The sequence below is a fragment of the Diaphorina citri genome, unplaced genomic scaffold (genome assembly GCF_000475195.1).
Source record: "Diaphorina citri unplaced genomic scaffold, Diaci psyllid genome assembly version 1.1 scaffold521, whole genome shotgun sequence".
Taxonomy (NCBI): domain Eukaryota; kingdom Metazoa; phylum Arthropoda; class Insecta; order Hemiptera; family Psyllidae; genus Diaphorina; species Diaphorina citri.
In genome coordinates, this window is record NW_007377955.1 from 322 (window position 1) to 19,136 (window position 18,815).

The 18,815-nt window shown below is 37.5% G+C and overlaps 5 protein-coding genes across 5 annotated transcripts; 2 read left to right on the plus strand and 3 right to left on the minus strand.

Annotated features, from left to right (window-relative positions):
• Nucleotides 1-572: 572 nt before the first annotated feature.
• LOC103509692 lies at nucleotides 573-3,509 on the plus strand. The gene is made up of 2 exons (XM_017444278.2): nucleotides 573-1,039; nucleotides 3,317-3,509. Exons 1-2 carry the CDS (start codon nucleotides 633-635, stop codon nucleotides 3,507-3,509), a joined length of 600 nt encoding a protein of 199 aa, XP_017299767.1. The 5' UTR covers nucleotides 573-632.
• Nucleotides 3,510-4,457: 948 nt separating this feature from the next.
• Nucleotides 4,458-7,543, minus strand: LOC103509691 (bifunctional coenzyme A synthase-like). The gene is made up of 4 exons (XM_008474319.3): nucleotides 7,338-7,543; nucleotides 6,670-6,870; nucleotides 5,483-5,737; nucleotides 4,458-4,658 (listed from the first exon to the last, which is right to left on the minus strand). Exons 1-4 carry the CDS (start codon nucleotides 7,395-7,397, stop codon nucleotides 4,467-4,469), a joined length of 708 nt encoding a protein of 235 aa, XP_008472541.2. The 5' UTR covers nucleotides 7,398-7,543; the 3' UTR covers nucleotides 4,458-4,466.
• A 562-nt stretch (nucleotides 7,544-8,105) lies between these two features.
• LOC103509693 (striatin-like) lies at nucleotides 8,106-10,503 on the minus strand. The gene is made up of 5 exons (XM_008474321.2): nucleotides 9,980-10,503; nucleotides 9,503-9,606; nucleotides 9,153-9,317; nucleotides 8,676-8,871; nucleotides 8,106-8,306 (listed from the first exon to the last, which is right to left on the minus strand). The coding sequence occupies exons 1-5, from the start codon at nucleotides 10,265-10,267 to the stop codon at nucleotides 8,106-8,108; spliced, it is 954 nt and encodes a 317-aa protein (XP_008472543.1). The 5' UTR covers nucleotides 10,268-10,503.
• Nucleotides 10,504-11,445: 942 nt separating this feature from the next.
• Nucleotides 11,446-12,667, plus strand: LOC103509690 (bifunctional coenzyme A synthase-like). Its single transcript, XM_008474318.2, has 2 exons — nucleotides 11,446-12,201; nucleotides 12,489-12,667. The coding sequence occupies exons 1-2, from the start codon at nucleotides 11,607-11,609 to the stop codon at nucleotides 12,650-12,652; spliced, it is 759 nt and encodes a 252-aa protein (XP_008472540.1). The 5' UTR covers nucleotides 11,446-11,606; the 3' UTR covers nucleotides 12,653-12,667.
• A 2,528-nt stretch (nucleotides 12,668-15,195) lies between these two features.
• On the minus strand, nucleotides 15,196-18,442 carry LOC103509689. The gene is made up of 5 exons (XM_008474317.2): nucleotides 18,330-18,442; nucleotides 17,342-17,865; nucleotides 16,627-16,818; nucleotides 15,889-16,071; nucleotides 15,196-15,517 (listed from the first exon to the last, which is right to left on the minus strand). Exons 2-5 carry the CDS (start codon nucleotides 17,661-17,663, stop codon nucleotides 15,306-15,308), a joined length of 909 nt encoding a protein of 302 aa, XP_008472539.2. The 5' UTR covers nucleotides 17,664-17,865; nucleotides 18,330-18,442; the 3' UTR covers nucleotides 15,196-15,305.
• Between the last annotated feature and the right edge of the window lie 373 nt (nucleotides 18,443-18,815).

Here is an 18,815-nt window from a genome sequence, read left to right on the forward strand (position 1 = left end):
ATTTTAAAAAAGAGACAAAAATATATTTTAGCATATTGGTTACTTTGAAGTTAAGAAAGAAAAGACAGATAGTTCCATAAGAAGAAGGATGTAAAAACCTTAACCACAGTAAGTAAATAAAGTCAAAAAGTACAATTACCTTAATGAATGCAAACATGGTTATTTGTTATTTAAATAGGGTACTGTACAAATAAGAAGCCTAGTGAGAGAATAGTGCACTCACTAAAACTTGGATAAAATAACAAACTAGCACTCACACCTGTTTCAACAAACAAAGAAGAGAAATCACAATGTGAATGAAATTAAGAAAGAAATAAACAAAAATTATATGAAATCATGATTGAACTTCAAATAATATACATCAGTGACATGATCACATGACATATTAAAGCTACATAAGAAGGTAATAATTATGTCATTGAGGTAAAGATTAAAGATTCAAGCTGCTAACTCAAAAAGCTACCTGATGTTAAGAGTAAAGGGGTACCTTAAGTGCCATGCCATTTGCACATGCATTTTTTTTTTTTTTTTTTTTTTTTTTTTTTTTTTTTTTGATCACTAGTGTTAATATGTTCTCATTGATTATTTCAACTCCTCTTCTTGCTTTCAGAGAGAAGTCAAAACGTTTACAAATGCTAAATGATGAGCTCGAGCACTTGATCCCATCATTCAAAGACTGTATCAATAATTTACGCAAAGAAAACAAAAACTACTTGCAGAGCATTCACAACTTAGAAAACGAAGTGAAAGAGTACCGACAGAAAATTGAGTCCTATTCAAACATCAAAGATATTCTAGATGAGAAAGTAGATAGCATTGCAGTTGAGAAATACAAAAACATGAAGCCAGATATGATTGCCAATATAGTGAATCAGTGGAAGAGGAATGCTCAATACTACAAACAGAAGGAATTGTCAGACCGGAACAGATATATGGAACTACAGGAGGAATTGAAAAGATACAAACAGGATAATGTGAAATGCAAAACTAGTCTGGATAGTCTCCAGCAAGAAGTGAAGATCCTCAGAAACGTTGTAGAGTAAGTTTTTGCTTGGCTTGAATAAAATCTGTGGTTAATATCACAGAAGTTATACTACGTTGTGCGTGGTTGGTATTTGGATGACTATGACCCAGCCCCTGCCTACCCAGCCCCTGCCTAAGGAGTGAGTCTTTTAAAGACTTTTTCACAAACAGAATACTACACATAAACTGTCTCCATAGATATGTAGATAACTAGAGACGTACATTTTTAAGGAAATAAAATTAATACTATTGGATGGTGCCACAGAAGTTATAATACGTTGTGCGTGGTTGGTATTTGGATGACTATGACCCAGCCCCTGACTAAGGAGTGAGTCTTTTATAGACTTTTTCACAAACAAAATACTACACATAAACTGTCTCCATAGATATGTAGATAACTAGAGACGTACATTTTTAAGGAAATAAAATTAATACTATTGGATGGTGATAAAATCGTATACCTACTACACATGTTCAGTGTTTTAAGTTCTAACCAGAATTGAAAATTTGGGTGTATTTCACTATATCATTCTAATGTTCCCATCAAAGCTATCAGTTTTCATGTGAACAGATAAACAGTCATATTTATTAACTGTCAAGTCAGTGAACTCCAAGGCTTGGGTTTCAATGTCAGATGATCCTTCAAACTACTTTTCGAGATTCTAACAAAATAACTAAGAACAGATAACACATTCATATTTATTAACTGTCAAGTCAGTGAACTCCAAGGCTTGGGTTTCAATGTCAGATGATCCTTCAAACTACTTTTCGAGATTCTAACTGGCAAGATAGAATTTATTTACCTACGTCCTACCATTTCAGCTTTTTTTTCTTTTACAAAACCTTTTTTTTATTTATTATTTATTAAGGCTTTTTAGTTTCAACATGTATTTCGTTCACCCGTCTGTAAACATAAGGTAATATTCAAATTCCTAAAATTTCCCGATCATGTGTACTGTAAAAAATAAATTCAATTTAAACGAAACCCGTTATCAGAGAGGAAGAAAATATGGGGCAAGAAAGTTAGAGATGAGGAAAAAATAAGGGCAATAGAAAGTAAAAATCGACCAAACCATAGTCCAAAATAAATGCACATCAAGGGGTTTGTTTTTCTTAATCAAAATCATATTCTGCCCGGAAATTTAAATTCAATAAAATATAATTGGATTCAGGGACAAAGTAACTTTATAAATTGAAGGCAATGTCAACAGAAAAATTTTCAAAATCATATTTTGCCCGGAAATTTAAATTTAATAAAATATAATTGGATTCAGGGACAAAGTAACTTTATAAATTGAAGGCAATGTCAACAGAAAAATTTTCAAAATCATATTTTGCCCGGAAATTTAAATTTAATAAAATATAATTGGATTCAGGGACAAAGTAACTTTATAAATTGAAGGCAATGTCAACAGAAAAATTTTCAAAATCATATTTTGCCCGGAAATTTAAATTTAATAAAATATAATTGGATTCAGGGACAAAGTAACTTTATAAATTGAAGGCAATATCGACAGAAAAATTTGACTAAATAAATAAAATCATTAAACGCTTTCATTAAACTTTTTTTTTTTCATTGACCATTACTTCAGGCAATGATTGTGCCTTAAAGGCCCGTTCCCACTAGTGAGTTTCATCCGATTTTTTACCGAATCCCCTGTAGGCAATGTAATTTAAATGAGAGTGTTTCCAGAGGAATTGAAAAGATACAAAGAGGATAATGTGAAATGCAAAACTAATCTGGATAGTCTCCAGCAAGAAGTGAAGATCCTCAGAAACGTTGTAGAGTAAGTTTTTGCTTGGCTTGAATAAAATCTGTGGTTAATATCAGTATTTAACTAGGAGGAGGAATCAGCCTCTCATACCTCATATCATCTTTGATTGCCCTGTGCTATCATTACTAAGACTCAGTACCCTAGGACACCCAGGAGAAGAGATAGTAACCATACACTCGAACCCAATCAAACCACTCCTGAGCTTCGCAAAAGGATCAGGGGTGTTTGAAAACCAAAATGGACGTGGTACACAAGGGATCCGGAAGAGACCAAGTGGTTTATTAAAACTATAACTTATTCTTAGTAGAATATACAGTACCATCCCATTCTACTAAGGAAGTAAGGGAAAAAGATTACATGTTCAAGCACTGAATGATGTTGTGTTTATGGTACAACTCAGCCTTGTGAAAATTATTGAAGTATTTGAAGTTATGACCATACTACTATTGAAAAGGTTGCAATTCCAACACCCTAATAATAACAAACAAATAATAATAATATTTCTGATTTTGTTTCAGGAGGCAAAAGACTGACAAATCATCCACTGACATGAACAATTACATTGGCATAAACAGTGATGATGATCTTGATCTTATAGAATCCAGTTCTAAAACATCAAGTAGTGAATTGAAGAGGCCCAACACTAGTTTTGTCAATGTGTCACCTTTTTTAAGCATTCGAACAGGTAATGAAATAGATCTACGAGTGTGAATCCTGCAAATTGATATTAAAGGATCAAAAACACAGGTTTAGATCGCTTAAATGCCTCAGTCAGCCTAAGAGCACCGTAATTATAGAAAGTAATGCCCCATCTCGTTTGTATCGTCCCGCGAAATCGAAGAGAGAAGGAAGGACAGGATAGCAGAAAGTCAGCCGTTCCGAGAACGAACTTTATCCGTTCAGGATAAAATCCGCTCCGGGCGTGAATCAAACCCGCGACCTAGCGCTTACAAGGCAGACGCGCTACCAACCAAGCCAATTAGGCTGGCTTAGGACTTCTTTATGCTGCCAGAATACTTTTACTTCTTTTACCCGAGTAGAGTAAGTAGCTACTCCTATCATTTCTCTCTAGTGAAGTGTTGGCTCGATCACTTTCTTACACATGTCCTAATGTTTACCGAAAATTTCTCAAACAACGAGGCTAAAATTCAATGCGTTGACGCAGATTCGAACCTTTGATCTCAATTTCCAGGAAGACACTTAACTAACTGAACTACTAAGGCAGACATTCAGGGATAGGGATATTAAATAAATGCCGCTTCTTTTGTGTAATTTTATATCACAACTTTGGTGCTCACTGCAGCATTGTAGGATTTTCCAAATATCTCAATAATCCAGCTCTCAATGTTTACCTACCATGCTGGCACCGGTCTTTATATTACATAGCTTCTCATTTTCCTCACGAGGCATCAGCGAGTCACGGAATCAATCATTTGCATGATGCAAATTTTTCGACATCGTCGGGAATCGAACCCGGGTCTCCCGCGTGCAAGGCGAGCGCAGCGACCACTACACCATGGGAGCTGATGGGGACATTAGAGCTAGAGACCATCACCCCGGTGTATATAAAGCAGATACAAAAAGACATCTTTTCTTTATTCTGCTATCGCCATTCGGCGAAAGCTAAAGTCGCTACAACAACAACATAGGGAAAAGGAAAGTAAGGGATCAGTGACTTACTTCTTGTTCAGGTATAAAAGTGACCCAGATCTCATGGACCTGGTCTTGCCATTTGGCTGACAATAGGACAGCCGCCTCTATTACAATCACCTTGTGAGATTCAGACAGACGGGCTATCTCCTCTTTCACCTGGGCCAGAATCAGAGGCCATATTGCTTGGTTCAGCTTGTTCATTTCATCCTAAAACCGAATATATCAAATCGTATCATTAACTCTTTGTTCATTTGTGGTAAAGCAGAGCTTTTTCATAACTTTAGTGGATATCACAGCATTACTAAGTGCCTCGTTTGCAGCCCATCTTCTTCTATTTCTTTGCCATGTTCCTGTTCAGAGGGGTCGGCATAATAACACTAAATGATCACAATAATATGGTGTAGGTATCTCGTAATAAATTCCCAACGAAAATGAAAGTTGGGAAGTTTCATGAGTTTTGAGGTTTTTCAGCTTTTTAATTGACCACACAATAGTGTTGTTTTAACTCGACTGTTTTGCATTTGGTTTAGATATTTGTTCCGCTATAACTCGTGATTGTTGGTCCGATTTTGATTAAATTTAGTATGGGAAAAAGATCAATGCGCGTTGGTCATTAAATTTTGGGGGCCCAGAACTGAGCGGGGCCGATTTTTTGGTCGTCCCAGCTGGGGCAAAAAATAGCCGTTCCGAGAACGAACATTATCCCATCAGGATAAAATCCGCCCCGGGCGGGAATCGAACCCGCGGCCTAGCGCTTACAAGGCAGACGCACTACCAACTAAGCTAACTAGGCTGGCGAGGTCTATGTTTTAACTCGACTGTTTTGCATTTGGTTTAGATATTTGTTCCGCTATAACTCGTGATTGTTGGTCCGATTTTGATTAAATTTAGTAAGGGAAAAAGATCAATGCGCGTTGGTCATTAAATTTTGGGGGCCCAGAACTGAGCGGGGCCGATTTTTTGGTCGTCCCAGCTGGGGCAAAAAAAGTCTGAGTGAGGTGAGGTCAACAGTTCACAGAACTAATAGTTACCTTGTTAGAAAACACAATAGCTCCCAGTTTCTTCCGGTCTATCGAGCCATCAGGCAGAGCTATATCCTCTCCAAACAGCTCTCGTACCACCTGATTACCCCGGGTTCCCACATCATAAGCACGATGACCCAGCTGATCGCAATTGATAAGGCCAGCGCCTAGAGTCTCCAAGTATTTGGCTATGGTGGATTTGCCTGAGGCTATGCCACCCGTCAGGCCTATGATGTAGGGGTAGGGAGACAGATGGGGTTTGGGCTAAAAGAGAATAAGAGATTATCATTATTGATTTATTTTTTGCGCGACGACGTAGTTTTTTTATACGTAGCGTCGATTACCTAAGCACTTCAAGCTATAAAAATTTGACCCGATTACATTACTTTCCTTCCTATAGGATAAGGAAAGTAAACATGCAAAAATGAATTTTTGGTGCTTCGGTATTTGGTAATAGCGCTCATTTTTCATCAACTTTGATTGTGATTTTTTCCCTCTAAACAGTAGGTATCGTAAAAGAAATAAGAAAAGGTGGAAAATCGGAATTAAAAAAAGAAAACGAAAGGTAACACAGAGAAACTAGGGGTTCGATCGAAAAGCTTAAATTTTAACGAGAGAACGGCTCGACCGATTTTGATGAATTTTTTTGTGGTTGTTAACCACACCAACAACATTGACGGAAGAGTATTGGGGAAAAGACTTAGGAAGACCCCGGATATTTTGACGATATTCAACAACTGATGCAACTGACAGACATGATTGGTCTCACCGACAAGGCCTTGCCTTTAGATCCTGATGATGATGATGAAGAAGAGTACTGAGGATGACATAGGCTACTCACATTCCATCCCGATTCAAAATGACAGTTCTTTAAAGTCATGCCTCTTATCCTGCGCTGATCCCGTAGAAAGGACGCGTCAACTACTAGTGTGTGTAATAAACTAATGTAGTGAAAACTAATGTAGTATAGTGTAAACTAATGTTATTATTAAGTGTAACTTCTTACCTGCTGGTAGAGAATGCCATAGGCATTAACCCCACCCTTGATCAAACTTTATTTTGTACCTATACATTGTTACCATTTGTAAATATTTATTCTGTAAATAAAGTTTGATCTAATCGTTTAATAACTTCTACATTAGTGATTTTCATCAGTCCATACTTTCGTGAAACGGGCAACTGGCTGGTCTTCTTACCTGCACTGGTTTCCTCAGAGTTCCCAGCTCTCTCATTCTCAAGTTACTCGAGCTAAGTTTGTCTTCTTCCTGTTCATCCACTTTCCCATCGGATGGTAACAGCGGCACAGACACAACATCCAAAGGCTTCAGACTGTTAGCCACACGTAACTCGTTCACTTTGACACCTCCGCCCTGAGTTTCGGCACTCACAATCAGGTTCTGAAAATTTTTAGGGAAAAAATGGATTGAAAAAAAAAAAGGTTTGATAGAGGGAACTGTAACTGCTAGGGTCTTATCGTCCCGAAATCGAAGAGAGAAAGAAGTCAGGATAGGAGAAAGCCAGCAGCGCCGAGAACGAACTTTATCCCTTCAGGATAAAATTCGCCACGGGCGGGAAGCGAACCCGCTCATGGATTTATTTGGAAAAGACCTCAAAAAGATCTTTTTTTTTTCTTTCTTTTTTAAACATGTAGAAAAGTCCCTTGATTGATTGAGAAAAGTCTCTTTACAGTCTTTACCCAAGCAGTCTAAACAAGGTCTCGTATATTTTGATGAAAAGGTAGGTAATCCACAAAATTTAATTTTTGCAAGTTAAACACAAACAGCAAAATTTAATAAGAGCTTTGTATATACATTTTTGATACTGTAAAAAAAAAAAGTATTTAAAAAACAGAAACGATGATTACCTCCAAAATGAAACATATTATGAGAGAAACAAAACCAAATTTGCATAACAAATAGACCATCTGACTGTCTGATACTTTGAACTCTGACACAAATCTTGCTCACATAAGTCCAAGTAGGGACCTTTCTCTTTATTTATTTGACATTATTTATTTAGACTCTTAATTAGTTAAAATAATTCAATGTACACGAAATTACAAAAAAATATGTACAGGAACTACAGGAAGTTACAAACAAAGGGTGAAAGTTATAATTGCTTGAATAGGTAGGTACCTATTCTTATTATGTAATATTATTTATTTATTATTATTTTTTTTTTTTTTTAATCACACTGACACTTTTTAAAAACAAAGTCATCCAATAAGTCCAATGATTGATGGAATAAAAACAATCAGACATCATTCATTCCCTTACACCAGTGGTGTTTAACCTATGCGTCTGTGGACCAGTGCAATGTAATACAGGGTTTCCTCTACCTGTCCCTGTCCCATTGGAAACCAAACAATATTATTTATTAATTTCTTATTTTAATGTAGTAGGTAAGTACCTTCGGAAGTAAAACACACTCTCTTCTCTTCTCACTGTCTCTCAAAAAATAATAATTATTATTGTAAAAATAAACAAGAATAAAATTAAACTTATTTACCTGTGGGTACATACTTAAGTAGATAGTTTTTTTTTTTTTTTTTTTTTTTTTTTTTTTTTTATAAAAAGAAGTTTGTTGTTTATGATTTGAAACTTTTTTATGAAGTATGAACATTAACACCATTTCATTTGATATTTGTAGAATTTACCTTGGGTTTCCGCTTGGTAGTGCGCATATCTTCCATGTCAGTGACATCATCCAGATCCTCATTCATGTCGTCGTCATCATCTTCATCCTCGTCCAAATCAACATCATTCTGTGAGGTGAGAAACTCAAAGTTTGCCATCACTGCCTCCTCTGTCTCCATAATCATGGTCTCCGAGAACTGAAACCAAACACAGGTTACAACAAAATCCAATGAAAAAGTTACTCTGACAATATGTAATATTGGTAAAAAAAATTGCCCAGTTTATCTTTTCAAAGATCTGTACATGAAAAGTAATGAGGTATATGACTAGGACTCATGTGCAAATTAAAAACCTAATAGAACCTCTGTACATTACTAAAAAAAGTAAAATTATAAAATTAAACTACCTCCATCTCAATGAGAGCCAACTAAAATATGGTGTCAGTTGAAAGGTAAGTAAGTATCTATTTTGGTTTAAGAACTAAATACAAGAGATTATTCATTAAACATAATTTACCAAACTAATTTAAACTACAAAAAAATGGTTTGTTTGAAGGATGAACTCACTTTCTTTGATGGAGTTTTTCTTCCCTGGACATCAAATGTTTTGTTTTTGCCAGTTGGATCTTCCCCGTTCATGTTGCTTGACTGTTGCTGGTCATCGGATGTGACGTTGTTGTTATTGTTGAGACCTAGCAATGTCCGTACTCGATTAGATCTGACATCAATGATTGTATCAGTGTATCCTATTTCTTGAAGATATCTGAAAATGGAAGAAATAACAACAAATTAATATTAGGAGAAATATATATATACAAAAAAGAGTACCTAGTTACCCTCCCTTAGATCAATAAGTCAGAGACAAATACCCAACCCAATACATAAAAAAAAAAACAAACAAACTAATAAATATTAGCATCAAATAGACATTTTTGGTTTTCACTAGAGTAAGTTACAATATTTTATAGGAAATATCAAATTTTACAAGTCAGGATGTGAGGTGAGGAGAGGGGGGAAAATCCATTGAGAAAGTTCCATACTTACTGTCTGAGAATTTGACGGCCTTGCTTCCAACTAATATTGCTTACAGATGTGAATGGGGCTTCACTATCAACGTTAACTTCTGGGACTCCAGGCTCATCAAATGTTGGTGGATTCATATCACCTTGTTGAAGTTCGGTACCATACTTCAGCTGATGATACTTGGCTCTGAGGAAAGAAGAGAATTCAAATGTTACATTTTGATGTGTATGATAGAAGACTGTTCAATACCTATTTTAAATTCCTTGTTAGAACTACTTTTGACATCTGTTCCAGCTTCATCCCAAAATTTTCCTTTTTCTTTTGGCATTTTGCTCATTGAAAATTTCAACATTTCTAAAAATAGAACTTACCTCTCTTGTTTTAAAGCATATTCTAACATTTTGATTCGACGTATCAAGTCATGTTTCAAATTCTCTTGTCCTTTTCTTTCTCCTTGAAGAAATGCAATTCTTGCCTGGAAACATATCAAAAGATCTTGTGTAAAATATTATGTTATAAATTATACACTAATAAAACTGTGTTGAGCATGAATGCTCATCACAAATATTGGTTCTCAATCAATACATACCTAATGTATCCTACATTTTAACACTCAAGGTGAAATTGAACCACTGTCCCCCATGTTCAAAGATCACTGTGCTAAACACTATACCACTGAGATTGGTTTACCTCTTAATAACTAGGTAAGTAGGTAGTTATGTTTTGAAGGCATAGAAGTAGGTACTTTTCCAATTTAATCATACTTGGTAGGTAAGTAACAATTTACACTGTTATAGTAAGTACAATCAGGTTTAACAATTTAATAATACATAGATTTCACAACTTACATTCAATTCGGCCTTATCAACCTCCCACTGTGATCTCTCCATCTCAAATCTGGCCCATTCATGTTGAATAAAATGTAAAATACCAGGGATAGAGTATTGGATTCTTTGTCCCCCATCATCCGATTTATTGTTGTTGGAGTTGGTACCAATTTGTCCATTTTGATTCACTGATGAATTGTCATCCATTCTGTAATCTTCAGTTTGCTTCATTTGAATGTTACCAACTTCTTGTTTAATCATATTACCTAACTTCACACCAAAATCATTAATTTGTTGGGAAGAAATCATCTTCTTGGGGACTCCATTCTATATGGTCACATAGAATTCACTAGCCAAACAATAATTGGTCAATCGCGAAAAAAATGACACACTAATCTTTAAATAAACTGTTTCACTAATACTGTGCAACACTAGACTATTATGGATGAATTAAATTAAAATAATTTAGCAAAAGAGACACGAAATGATGACATTCCCAGAGTTACACCTAACCATCCGTTCATCATCTTGTTAAAAATTTCAGTCAAAAAAAGAATTTTTGTCAGCCATCATTAATTTTTTACAGTGTTGCCAAAACTGTAATGAAAAAATGCAAATTTGAAGGTTGGTCAACTTGTTTTTAGCTAAATTCCTTTTTTACCCAGGAAAAGCAGTGCCGGATTCGTAAAATTTAACGGATGCTTTGTATTCGATACCCCTATATCCAGATCCAGATTATAGCGCGATAACAAAATGCAAACAAAATATTTAGAACAGAAGGAGTACGTCTTACGTAATAAAAAGGACAGAAAACAGGTTTCATTTACAATCACTCAAAAGATTTTAAGAATGGTTGACCTTTTTTTTAAAAGCAATTTAATAGATTTATACCAAGAATTGGGGTCTTTGAAAAAAAAAATATTTTTAGAGGGTAAACAAACACAAGGGTATAACAAGGGTAATTTTTCTATAGCCATCTTCAAAAGTTTGAGACCGAAATGGGACCTGGGACACCAAATTTCAAGGATCGACGTGTCTTGATTCAAGGAACTCAAAATTTCAAAGTTCATCAAAATCGGACCAGGCAATCGCGAGTTATAGCGGAACAAACACACAAACATCTAAACAGTAAACCAAATGCAAAATGGTCGAGTTAAAACATAGACCTTCACTTCGTTCGGTCAATCATCCCTATCCGCTTTGAAAATTATTGCGAATTTGCGATCGCAAATTCTTATGTAAGTAGGTACCACCTACAGCTACCAGCTACAGTAGGTACCTATACTGATAGAAATGATTTGAGAAAAAATCAGGAACATTGCTCCGTTCCTCACCTCGTATAATACAGCTTTGTAAACAAAAAATAGAAAAAGGGAATTTAGCTAAAAGTGCCGGTTGTGGTTTGGCGGCTTTGGTGCTGTTGGTAGTGTTGGTTGGTGTTTGAGCTTTTTTATCAACGGCCTTGTGAACTTTATCTTTATCAATTTTTTATTTTTTGTTGTTTTTACTTTTTATTAGTTTTTACTTTCTTTAATTTCTTATCACGTTAAAGTCGGAAGTTGGAATCGGATAGTGATTTAGCAGTGAATACTGAATAATCCTTGTACATTATACCTATTTAAATGATTTTAAGAAACAAAAAGTCACTATGAATAATACTAAAACAGGCATCCTTATCAGTTCAAGTTTTGGTAAGATAGTTGGTCTTCTCCCCCTCATTCAAAGGGACATCATTCAAACTCTGTACATTACGCTGTATCCTTATGATGATAATGGTCCATCCAGTAGGACCAATGCTACAAGTACATTCCATACACCACAGATCAGCTCCAAGTTGATCAGCACTTATGCAAAGACAACAGTGTTTAAAAATATAAATGTGCGTATACTGCTAAACAAGTTTCAACGTAAAAATCAGTGGGAAATCAAAACAAGCAAGTCAATCGATGTTATTTACTTTGACCAAGTGATCAAGGAAGATATCAAGAAATGTATAGTTAACAAGGCTGCAGATTACAAAATGGTATACTTGGATTCGTCAAACATTGATGAGTCCTCATTTGATGCAAACAGCAATGCAAGCTGTACCTGCACAGGCATTCCAGATTTTATTTATTCCCACTCAGTACTTGGTGGAACATTTGACAGACTGCATGCAGGTCATAAGATTCTCCTCAGTGAAGCCGTGTTGAGGAGTTCAAAAAAAGTAACCGTAGGAGTCACTGATGGCCCCATGTTGCATTGTAAGTTGATGGTGTGTTAAATGTCCTATTCTCACTGTACACAGGTTTTCAAATCATTCATGCTGGATAGTATGAAACTCTTGGATTCTTTATCAATGTAGAAAGAACATTCAGTTATTCATCTTCAAGGTCCATTGAGGTTTCTGCTGTCTCAGGGTTGGTCCATAATAATGTGGGGTCTAGTTGGGTGGGGTCTCACAGTAAGTAGGTAATCAGATTGAAATATCTACTTACCTACTTTTTAAATACCCAATACCCATTGAAAAATCTCAACACTTTTTTTACAGCCAAGAAGCTGTGGGAGCTGATTGAACCATGTCAAATTAGAAAAGAAAATGTTCTCAGCTTCTTGCAAGACATAGACCCATCTCTGGAGTATGATATTGTTTCAATCACAGATATATTCGGCCCAACCAAGGATGATCCTACCTTTGAGGTAATGACCTGTTGAATCCAATACTACTTCACCAATTCCCTGTACCTACCTTGTGCTATTAAAAATACCCAAGTCATTCAAACATAAAAGTTTTGCTTTGAAAAATCAAGACCCCTTTAAACTCAACTCACCCCACCCACATTTGTTTAGACACCCTGTTTTATTACCTATACCTGGGGTTTCCAACTAGCAGCCTGTGGGCCACATGTGGCCTGCCAGACCATTTTTGTAGCCTGTGGAGCTTTTTTGAATTTATAGAAACTTACCTAAATGTAAAAAAAATTGTGTTCTCTCCAGGTTGAAGGCACCAAGGAGCCGTACAGGAAAACCTGGAACGCCAAGTACACACTCCGGTCTCACTTTGACCCGGTGAGAGCCCTGGCATTTCATCCTGCCGAGCCAGTCCTCATTACCGCCTCTGATGATAATACTCTCAAGCTGTGGAACCTGCAGAAAACTGTTGCCGCTAAGAAGTAAGTTCAAATAGAAACCATCAAAACATGTCATGGCAGCATATAAAAACAGCAATGGGTACACCAGTTTTTGGTGGATCACTATGTTTTGCATAGTTGATATGAAACTCAATTTCATGTTAATATAGGCTGGATGGCTCTTCGAATTCTTGACGTTCGCTCGCCTCCCGGCATGCTTGATCTGGATCGGTAACCATCTGGGCAATAGCTTGTTGCTGGCTTTTCCTGGCCCCATTTGAGCTTAATATGAGTTGCCGGATAGTTTGCTGCTGTAAAACGCCCAGTAAACAGAATATGTAAAGCGCAGAAGGAAGGGAAAATTTACGTTATTGCTCGAGTTGTACCAAAGCTGTCCTGTAGGTATAATATTAGGTATGTCATGTCATGAAGAGTGCAAAGTTAACTGCTGAGTAGTCTGTGCTATGAATTCAGCACCTTTAAATCCAGAGTCTCCAGCTTTTTCCTTCTCTCCAAGAAGTGACAGGAAATATCACTATATTTGTACTCTAACTAACCATACTTTTGAATTTTCAACCAACCTCAGTGGTGTAGTGGTTAGCGCGGTGGACTTCAGATCTGGAAGTTGGTGGTTCGAGTCCAAGTCAAGTCACAAAATTTAGCTTAGTGCATTAAGCAGGGAATGACATTTGTGACAAGCATTTGTGCTCCATCGTGATGATGTGTAAAAAATATATTCCTCAAAGGGAAAAACTTTTTCGTGCATTGGAGCCTTTAGTTCAACACCCCTTTTCATTTAAAACCATTTTACTAACAGATAAAACCTATGGTCATCTATTCCATTTTTTCGTTAAAAGCGACATAATTATATAATATGAAAAGCTATATTAAATAGTAATCTTTAAAAAACACATCCACTCTGGCTGTATGGTAGAGGCTTAGTGCCAAACCAATGCCAAAAAAAAAACTGTTGTCTCTTTGTTTTGCCACACCTTGATACTGTAGCTATAACTCTGAGACTATTTATTTTATACCTGTACACACAAGATCGGGGGAATAGGACATCCAGTCCATGGCTTCCCAAATATTTCATCGGGGGAATAGAACACCGGAAATAGTAACAAATCAAAAATTCGGGGGAATTGACAAACGCCCAATTAATCGACCTTTTTAAAAAAAGTTTTTCCTTCAATATGAGAATTGGTTTTACTTAAATTTCAGGAAGAAAAGTATAATCAAGCTTTGAATGTACTTTGCGCTCAAAATAATACTCAACTTTGGTACACATTTGTCCCAACTCTGTTGCAATGTTCACCTAAATTATGTACGGATACCTTGATATCGTACAAGATTCAACTGGATGTGAGTCAGCTTCTGTCTTCTCTCATGTCGTGTTCAGATGAAAACGTTCAAATGAGGTGCGTATTAGATATTTGACTGAACGATAGTGAGGTCTATGTTTTAACTCGACCATTTTGCATTTGGTTTGGATGTTTGTCTGTTCCGCTATAACTCCCGATTGCCTGGTCCAATTTTGATGAAATTTGGTACATACATGCTTTGAATCAAGGCACGTCGCTGATTGAAACTTGGGCTCCCAGAAGTGAGCGGGGCCAGAACTGGGGGGGAGGGGGGTTGTGTTCTGTACGTATCAGATTCCAATAGGTGACTCACTCATCATAATAAAGTCATAAATCAAAAATCATAAACCATTGTATTCTTTAATATATATATATTAAAGACCCCAATTCTTTGTAAATTTAGGTATTGTTTTTTTTTTTTTTTTAACGGTCAACCATTCTTTAAATCTGTTAAATCAACCAACAAGCTAAAACCCCTAACTTCGGTGACTGCAAAGCCCAACAGTAGGGAAAAACAGAAAAGGAAGGTCGATTATTCTTCTAGGATGAAGTTATATTGGCTCAAGAGGAAGAAGAAGTAAAGAACTTCGTGGTCCCTTGTTCGGTGAAACGCAAAAAATATTTGAGCACGGAAATTCGTTTTAGATTCCCCAAAAATACGCGTATTGTTTGATAACTTGATCAGAAAGTTTGTTACTGTGGGCTCTGAAAATACAAATGGTGGTCGAATCTAATGAGAGGCATACTACGACACAGACCACACGAGTCTAATGTAGCAGTTGTTTCATTGCTACGTAATAAAAACGGCGGTGAAACACTTTTTATTCGATTTTCGATCAGGATATGGTTTTGATTATCTGAACACCATGACAATACTTAGTTGATGAGAATATCTTTCTCTCTGTTGGGAAACATGGCGAAGAAGATCCGCTTGAATTTGGTCACGTCAGACGCATGTGGCAGGCGATGTACATTGTATAGTGTGAACAGTTCGCGTGACAAGTCGATCTGTTTGAGTTTCATTTCGCGTGTGAACGCGGCCTTGATGGATTCTAGCGTCGTGCACAGCGCGCGACGGTCGACCGTACCTTGGGAAACAAATCAATGAAATCATTAAAAAAAATCACGTTTGTGGTAGAACAGAATTGAATATAACTTGTTTATCCTCCTGGGATAGGACTGAAAAGATTGCCCGCGTAGTCTAACCAAGGTCTCATAGATTTTGAGATATTATGGGGAGCACATATTACAATTTATTTATTCTCCGTGATTTAATTGGCTCGTTCTGAACCGCAGTCAACCATCGTGAGAACTTGTGCTTATTTTTTTTATAGCCGAGAGAACCCTTCGAAGAACTGCCAGTTAGCCAGGCTGGTTAGGGTTAGCTGTTCTCCTCCCTATTTATAGTCCTGTAGTAGTCTACTTTCTGTTTAGCGTCCCCAAGTCTCAGACAACGTACCTCGTGTAATGGTGGGCAGTGTGAACTGTGTGTTCCGAATCCGTTCAAGTCGTTTGAGAAGTTCGTATTCATCGGGTCGCTCGAATGAACCGGTTTTGTCTTCGGTTGGTGTCATGCGGCGTTGGTACCAAATCTTCAACTTGGGCAAATCCTTGAGGGACGGGAGCGTTGCCAGTTTTGCGTCTTTGAATAGAATAGAATCGAATTGAGTTGAGTTGAATAGAATAAACATGCAATTTTGAATAGAACCTATCTGAGCGCACGGCAGTGTGCCAGGCCAAGTTCCAGTAAGCAAGCCTGTGTATTAAGGTCTCCGAATGGAGATAGAGGGTAAAAAATAGCGTCACTAAAAACGTAAAACCTTATACAGTAACGTAACGACTAGCCAGTAGCTCAACTGCCCATTAACCTCTATCCATCTATGTAGGATGAATCGAATTATGAATCTTTGTGGTAAAGCAGAGAGCTTTTTCACAACTTTGTGGGTATCATAGTATTACAAGTCTTTCATTTACTTGATCATATTTATCATCGCTCGTTTCTTTTGACTTGTGGTCGCTACTCGATTAAAGTAGCTACTCACTTGTCCTCACGAGGCTGAGTGCACCCCGAAAAATTACAATTACAACTCCAAGCACAGAGCCGAAAAAAGTTCGGCCCCGCCGGGAATCGAACCCGCGACCTCCGGAGTGTAAGCCAACCCAGTCGGCCACGGACGCCTATTTAGGATGAACATACCTTTGAGTGTCAAATATTTGATGGCTGCCTGCAGACGTTGCTTCGGATTGAGGAAGAGTAGTTCTCGACTGAACGTAGCATCGTCCAGATCTTCATTCACTTGGAGTGAGGTAGTCTTCATACTGCTTTGCTTTCTATTCGAGGTGCCTTCTTGAATAACACCGCCATTGTCTTGCTGGCTAACGAGCTCGTCTGTAGAAATAGAACAGTTGAATCATTCTCGGGAAGAAGAGCCTTTGTTATTATTGCTACTAAAGAAAGAAGGACCCAATAGGTCCTATGTTTTGTTATTTTTACTACTAACTAACATAGGCTCTCCTTCCTGGGAACGATTAAATTGGAAATTTTTCGTCCCAAAACATCGATAACCCATGTTTTGTTATTTTTACTACTAACTAACATAGGCTCTCCTTCCTGGGAACGATTAAATTGGAAATTTTTCGTCCCAAAACATCGATAGAATATTCTATTATATTGCAAGATGCTTAAGTGCACCAAATTTCAAGTCGATTTTCCCAGACAAAGTGATTCGACTCAAGTTGAATAAAAGCATGCAACTCCCTAGAAGTATAGGGAGAGCCTAAAACACGTCACTCACTCTTCAACTCCCAAGTATAGGGTTAGGATCTGACTCATTGAATGAGTAGTCCCCGAAAAGAGTACTTCTTTTTATAACCTACTCACTCACTGACTCTTTCCACAAGTTAAGTCTCACCATCACTATCATCATCAGTTTGATGAGTCGTCCAGGACATTGTCTGCTGTCTGGACGGTTCGCCTGTTTCTTCTCCCCGACTCGCTTGTTCCGCTTGACCATCATCTGTTCCATCGAATGTACGGGAGCCACCGCTGGGTCTCACCGCATTCACAACCGATTCAACGTTGAACACGGTGACTTCTGGTCCCATCTGGTCTGCGTTTTCTTCTGCATCTTCCGTGTCTATCTTTTCTTGGGCACTGTCAACACGAGGTTCCATGTTTGTCTTGTTGAATAGTTTGTTATAGTTAATCGCTGCCTGGCCGGGGTTTGTTAACATATTGAGTGAGTGCACCACCAGAACTATACAGGGAACTGCTGATTATAGAGTTTTCAGCACTGGGGAAATCTTGTTCTCTTTCTGGTGGCTTTGGTGAAGTTTCGGCAAGTTGACGGGATGACCGCTTTTTCTTGTCCTTACATTTGGACTCTGCTAGAGCTTCAAACGTGTCGTATGGTAAGTCTCTGGGCGTGAATGTCTCCTGCGGATACAGAGATACCTTTAAGGGGCGCGGTCCGGTGGTAACGGCCTTGCTTGTCATGCAGAAGGTTCCGAGTTCGGTTATTTACATTTGGACTCTGCTAGAGCTTCAAACGTGTCGTATGGTAAGTCTCTGGGCGTGAAAGTCTCCTGCGGATACAGAGATACCTTTAAGGGGCGCGGTCCGGTGGTAACGGCCTTGCTTGTCATGCAGAAGGTTCCGAGTTCGGTTACTTTTCAACAGGTTACTTTCTGGTATTCTCGTGTTCACCCAGCACCTAAATCGGAAGCATTGTGTCTTATCTCGTCCATCTATTCTGATGAAGGGCACACTACGGGGGAGGATTCTATCTCAATTTCAATTGATCTTCGTAGGTATGCTCGCAATGACTGCCCGGAACTGAACTCGGAACCACCGGCTTGTCAGACTAGTACGTTACTCATTAAGCTACGGAGATGACTTACTTGTGGATATAGTTTCACTTCTATGTCTTTCCGATCCATTTCCAAAGTTTTGAATTTTCTCTTGAGAATATCAAACTTCTGTTTTCCCTTCTGGTATTGATATTTGAGATTTGAGTTTAAGGTAAAACGTCCAATGTTCGTCATCGTACCAATAATCGTCATAGTACCAATAGTCGTCACTTGATAATTTTAAACGATTTTTTGAACAATTTGTGACCAACTTCACACATATTCTAATATTACGAGTTAAGTTGAACTATCATAAAAAGAAGAAAAAGGACTAACAAACATAATGGTTGGATTTCTCCTATCCTGTCTTCCTTCTCTCTTCGCTTTGGGGACGATAAGACCTTAGCAGTTACAGTTCCCTCTATCAAACCTCCTTAAAAATATAATAATAAATGAAAAAATCTAAAAGGAACGTTTACTTTTAGGGACTTAATTATTCAAAGTGCTCATTCCCTAGTTCCTAGTTCTAACATCTCC

Excerpts from the sequence above, each read along its gene's own strand:
- LOC103509692 (XM_017444278.2), top strand. The coding sequence starts at position 633 with ATGCTAAATGATGAGCTCGAGCACTTGATCCCATCATTCAAAGACTGT. Across the intron at positions 1,040-3,316 it reads ATCCTCAGAAACGTTGTAGA|GAGGCAAAAGACTGACAAAT; the intron begins GTAAGTTTTTGC and ends ATTTTGTTTCAG.
- LOC103509691 (XM_008474319.3), bottom strand. The coding sequence starts at position 7,397 with ATGGTCTATTTGTTATGCAAATTTGGTTTTGTTTCTCTCATAATATGT. Across the intron at positions 6,871-7,337 it reads TAATATGTTTCATTTTGGAG|AACCTGATTGTGAGTGCCGA; the intron begins GTAATCATCGTT and ends AAAAATTTTCAG. Across the intron at positions 5,738-6,669 it reads CTCTGAGGAAACCAGTGCAG|CCCAAACCCCATCTGTCTCC; the intron begins GTAAGAAGACCA and ends ATTCTCTTTTAG.
- LOC103509693 (XM_008474321.2), bottom strand. The coding sequence starts at position 10,267 with ATGATTTCTTCCCAACAAATTAATGATTTTGGTGTGAAGTTAGGTAAT. Across the intron at positions 9,607-9,979 it reads TTGATAAGGCCGAATTGAAT|GCAAGAATTGCATTTCTTCA; the intron begins GTAAGTTGTGAA and ends ATATGTTTCCAG. Across the intron at positions 8,307-8,675 it reads GAAAAACTCCATCAAAGAAA|TTCTCGGAGACCATGATTAT; the intron begins GTGAGTTCATCC and ends GTTTGGTTTCAG.
- LOC103509690 (XM_008474318.2), top strand. The coding sequence starts at position 11,607 with ATGAATAATACTAAAACAGGCATCCTTATCAGTTCAAGTTTTGGTAAG. Across the intron at positions 12,202-12,488 it reads TGATGGCCCCATGTTGCATT|CCAAGAAGCTGTGGGAGCTG; the intron begins GTAAGTTGATGG and ends CTTTTTTTACAG.
- LOC103509689 (XM_008474317.2), bottom strand. The coding sequence starts at position 17,663 with ATGTTAACAAACCCCGGCCAGGCAGCGATTAACTATAACAAACTATTC. Across the intron at positions 16,819-17,341 it reads AACTGATGATGATAGTGATG|ACGAGCTCGTTAGCCAGCAA; the intron begins GTGAGACTTAAC and ends CTATTTCTACAG. Across the intron at positions 16,072-16,626 it reads CAAATATTTGACACTCAAAG|ACGCAAAACTGGCAACGCTC; the intron begins GTATGTTCATCC and ends TTCTATTCAAAG.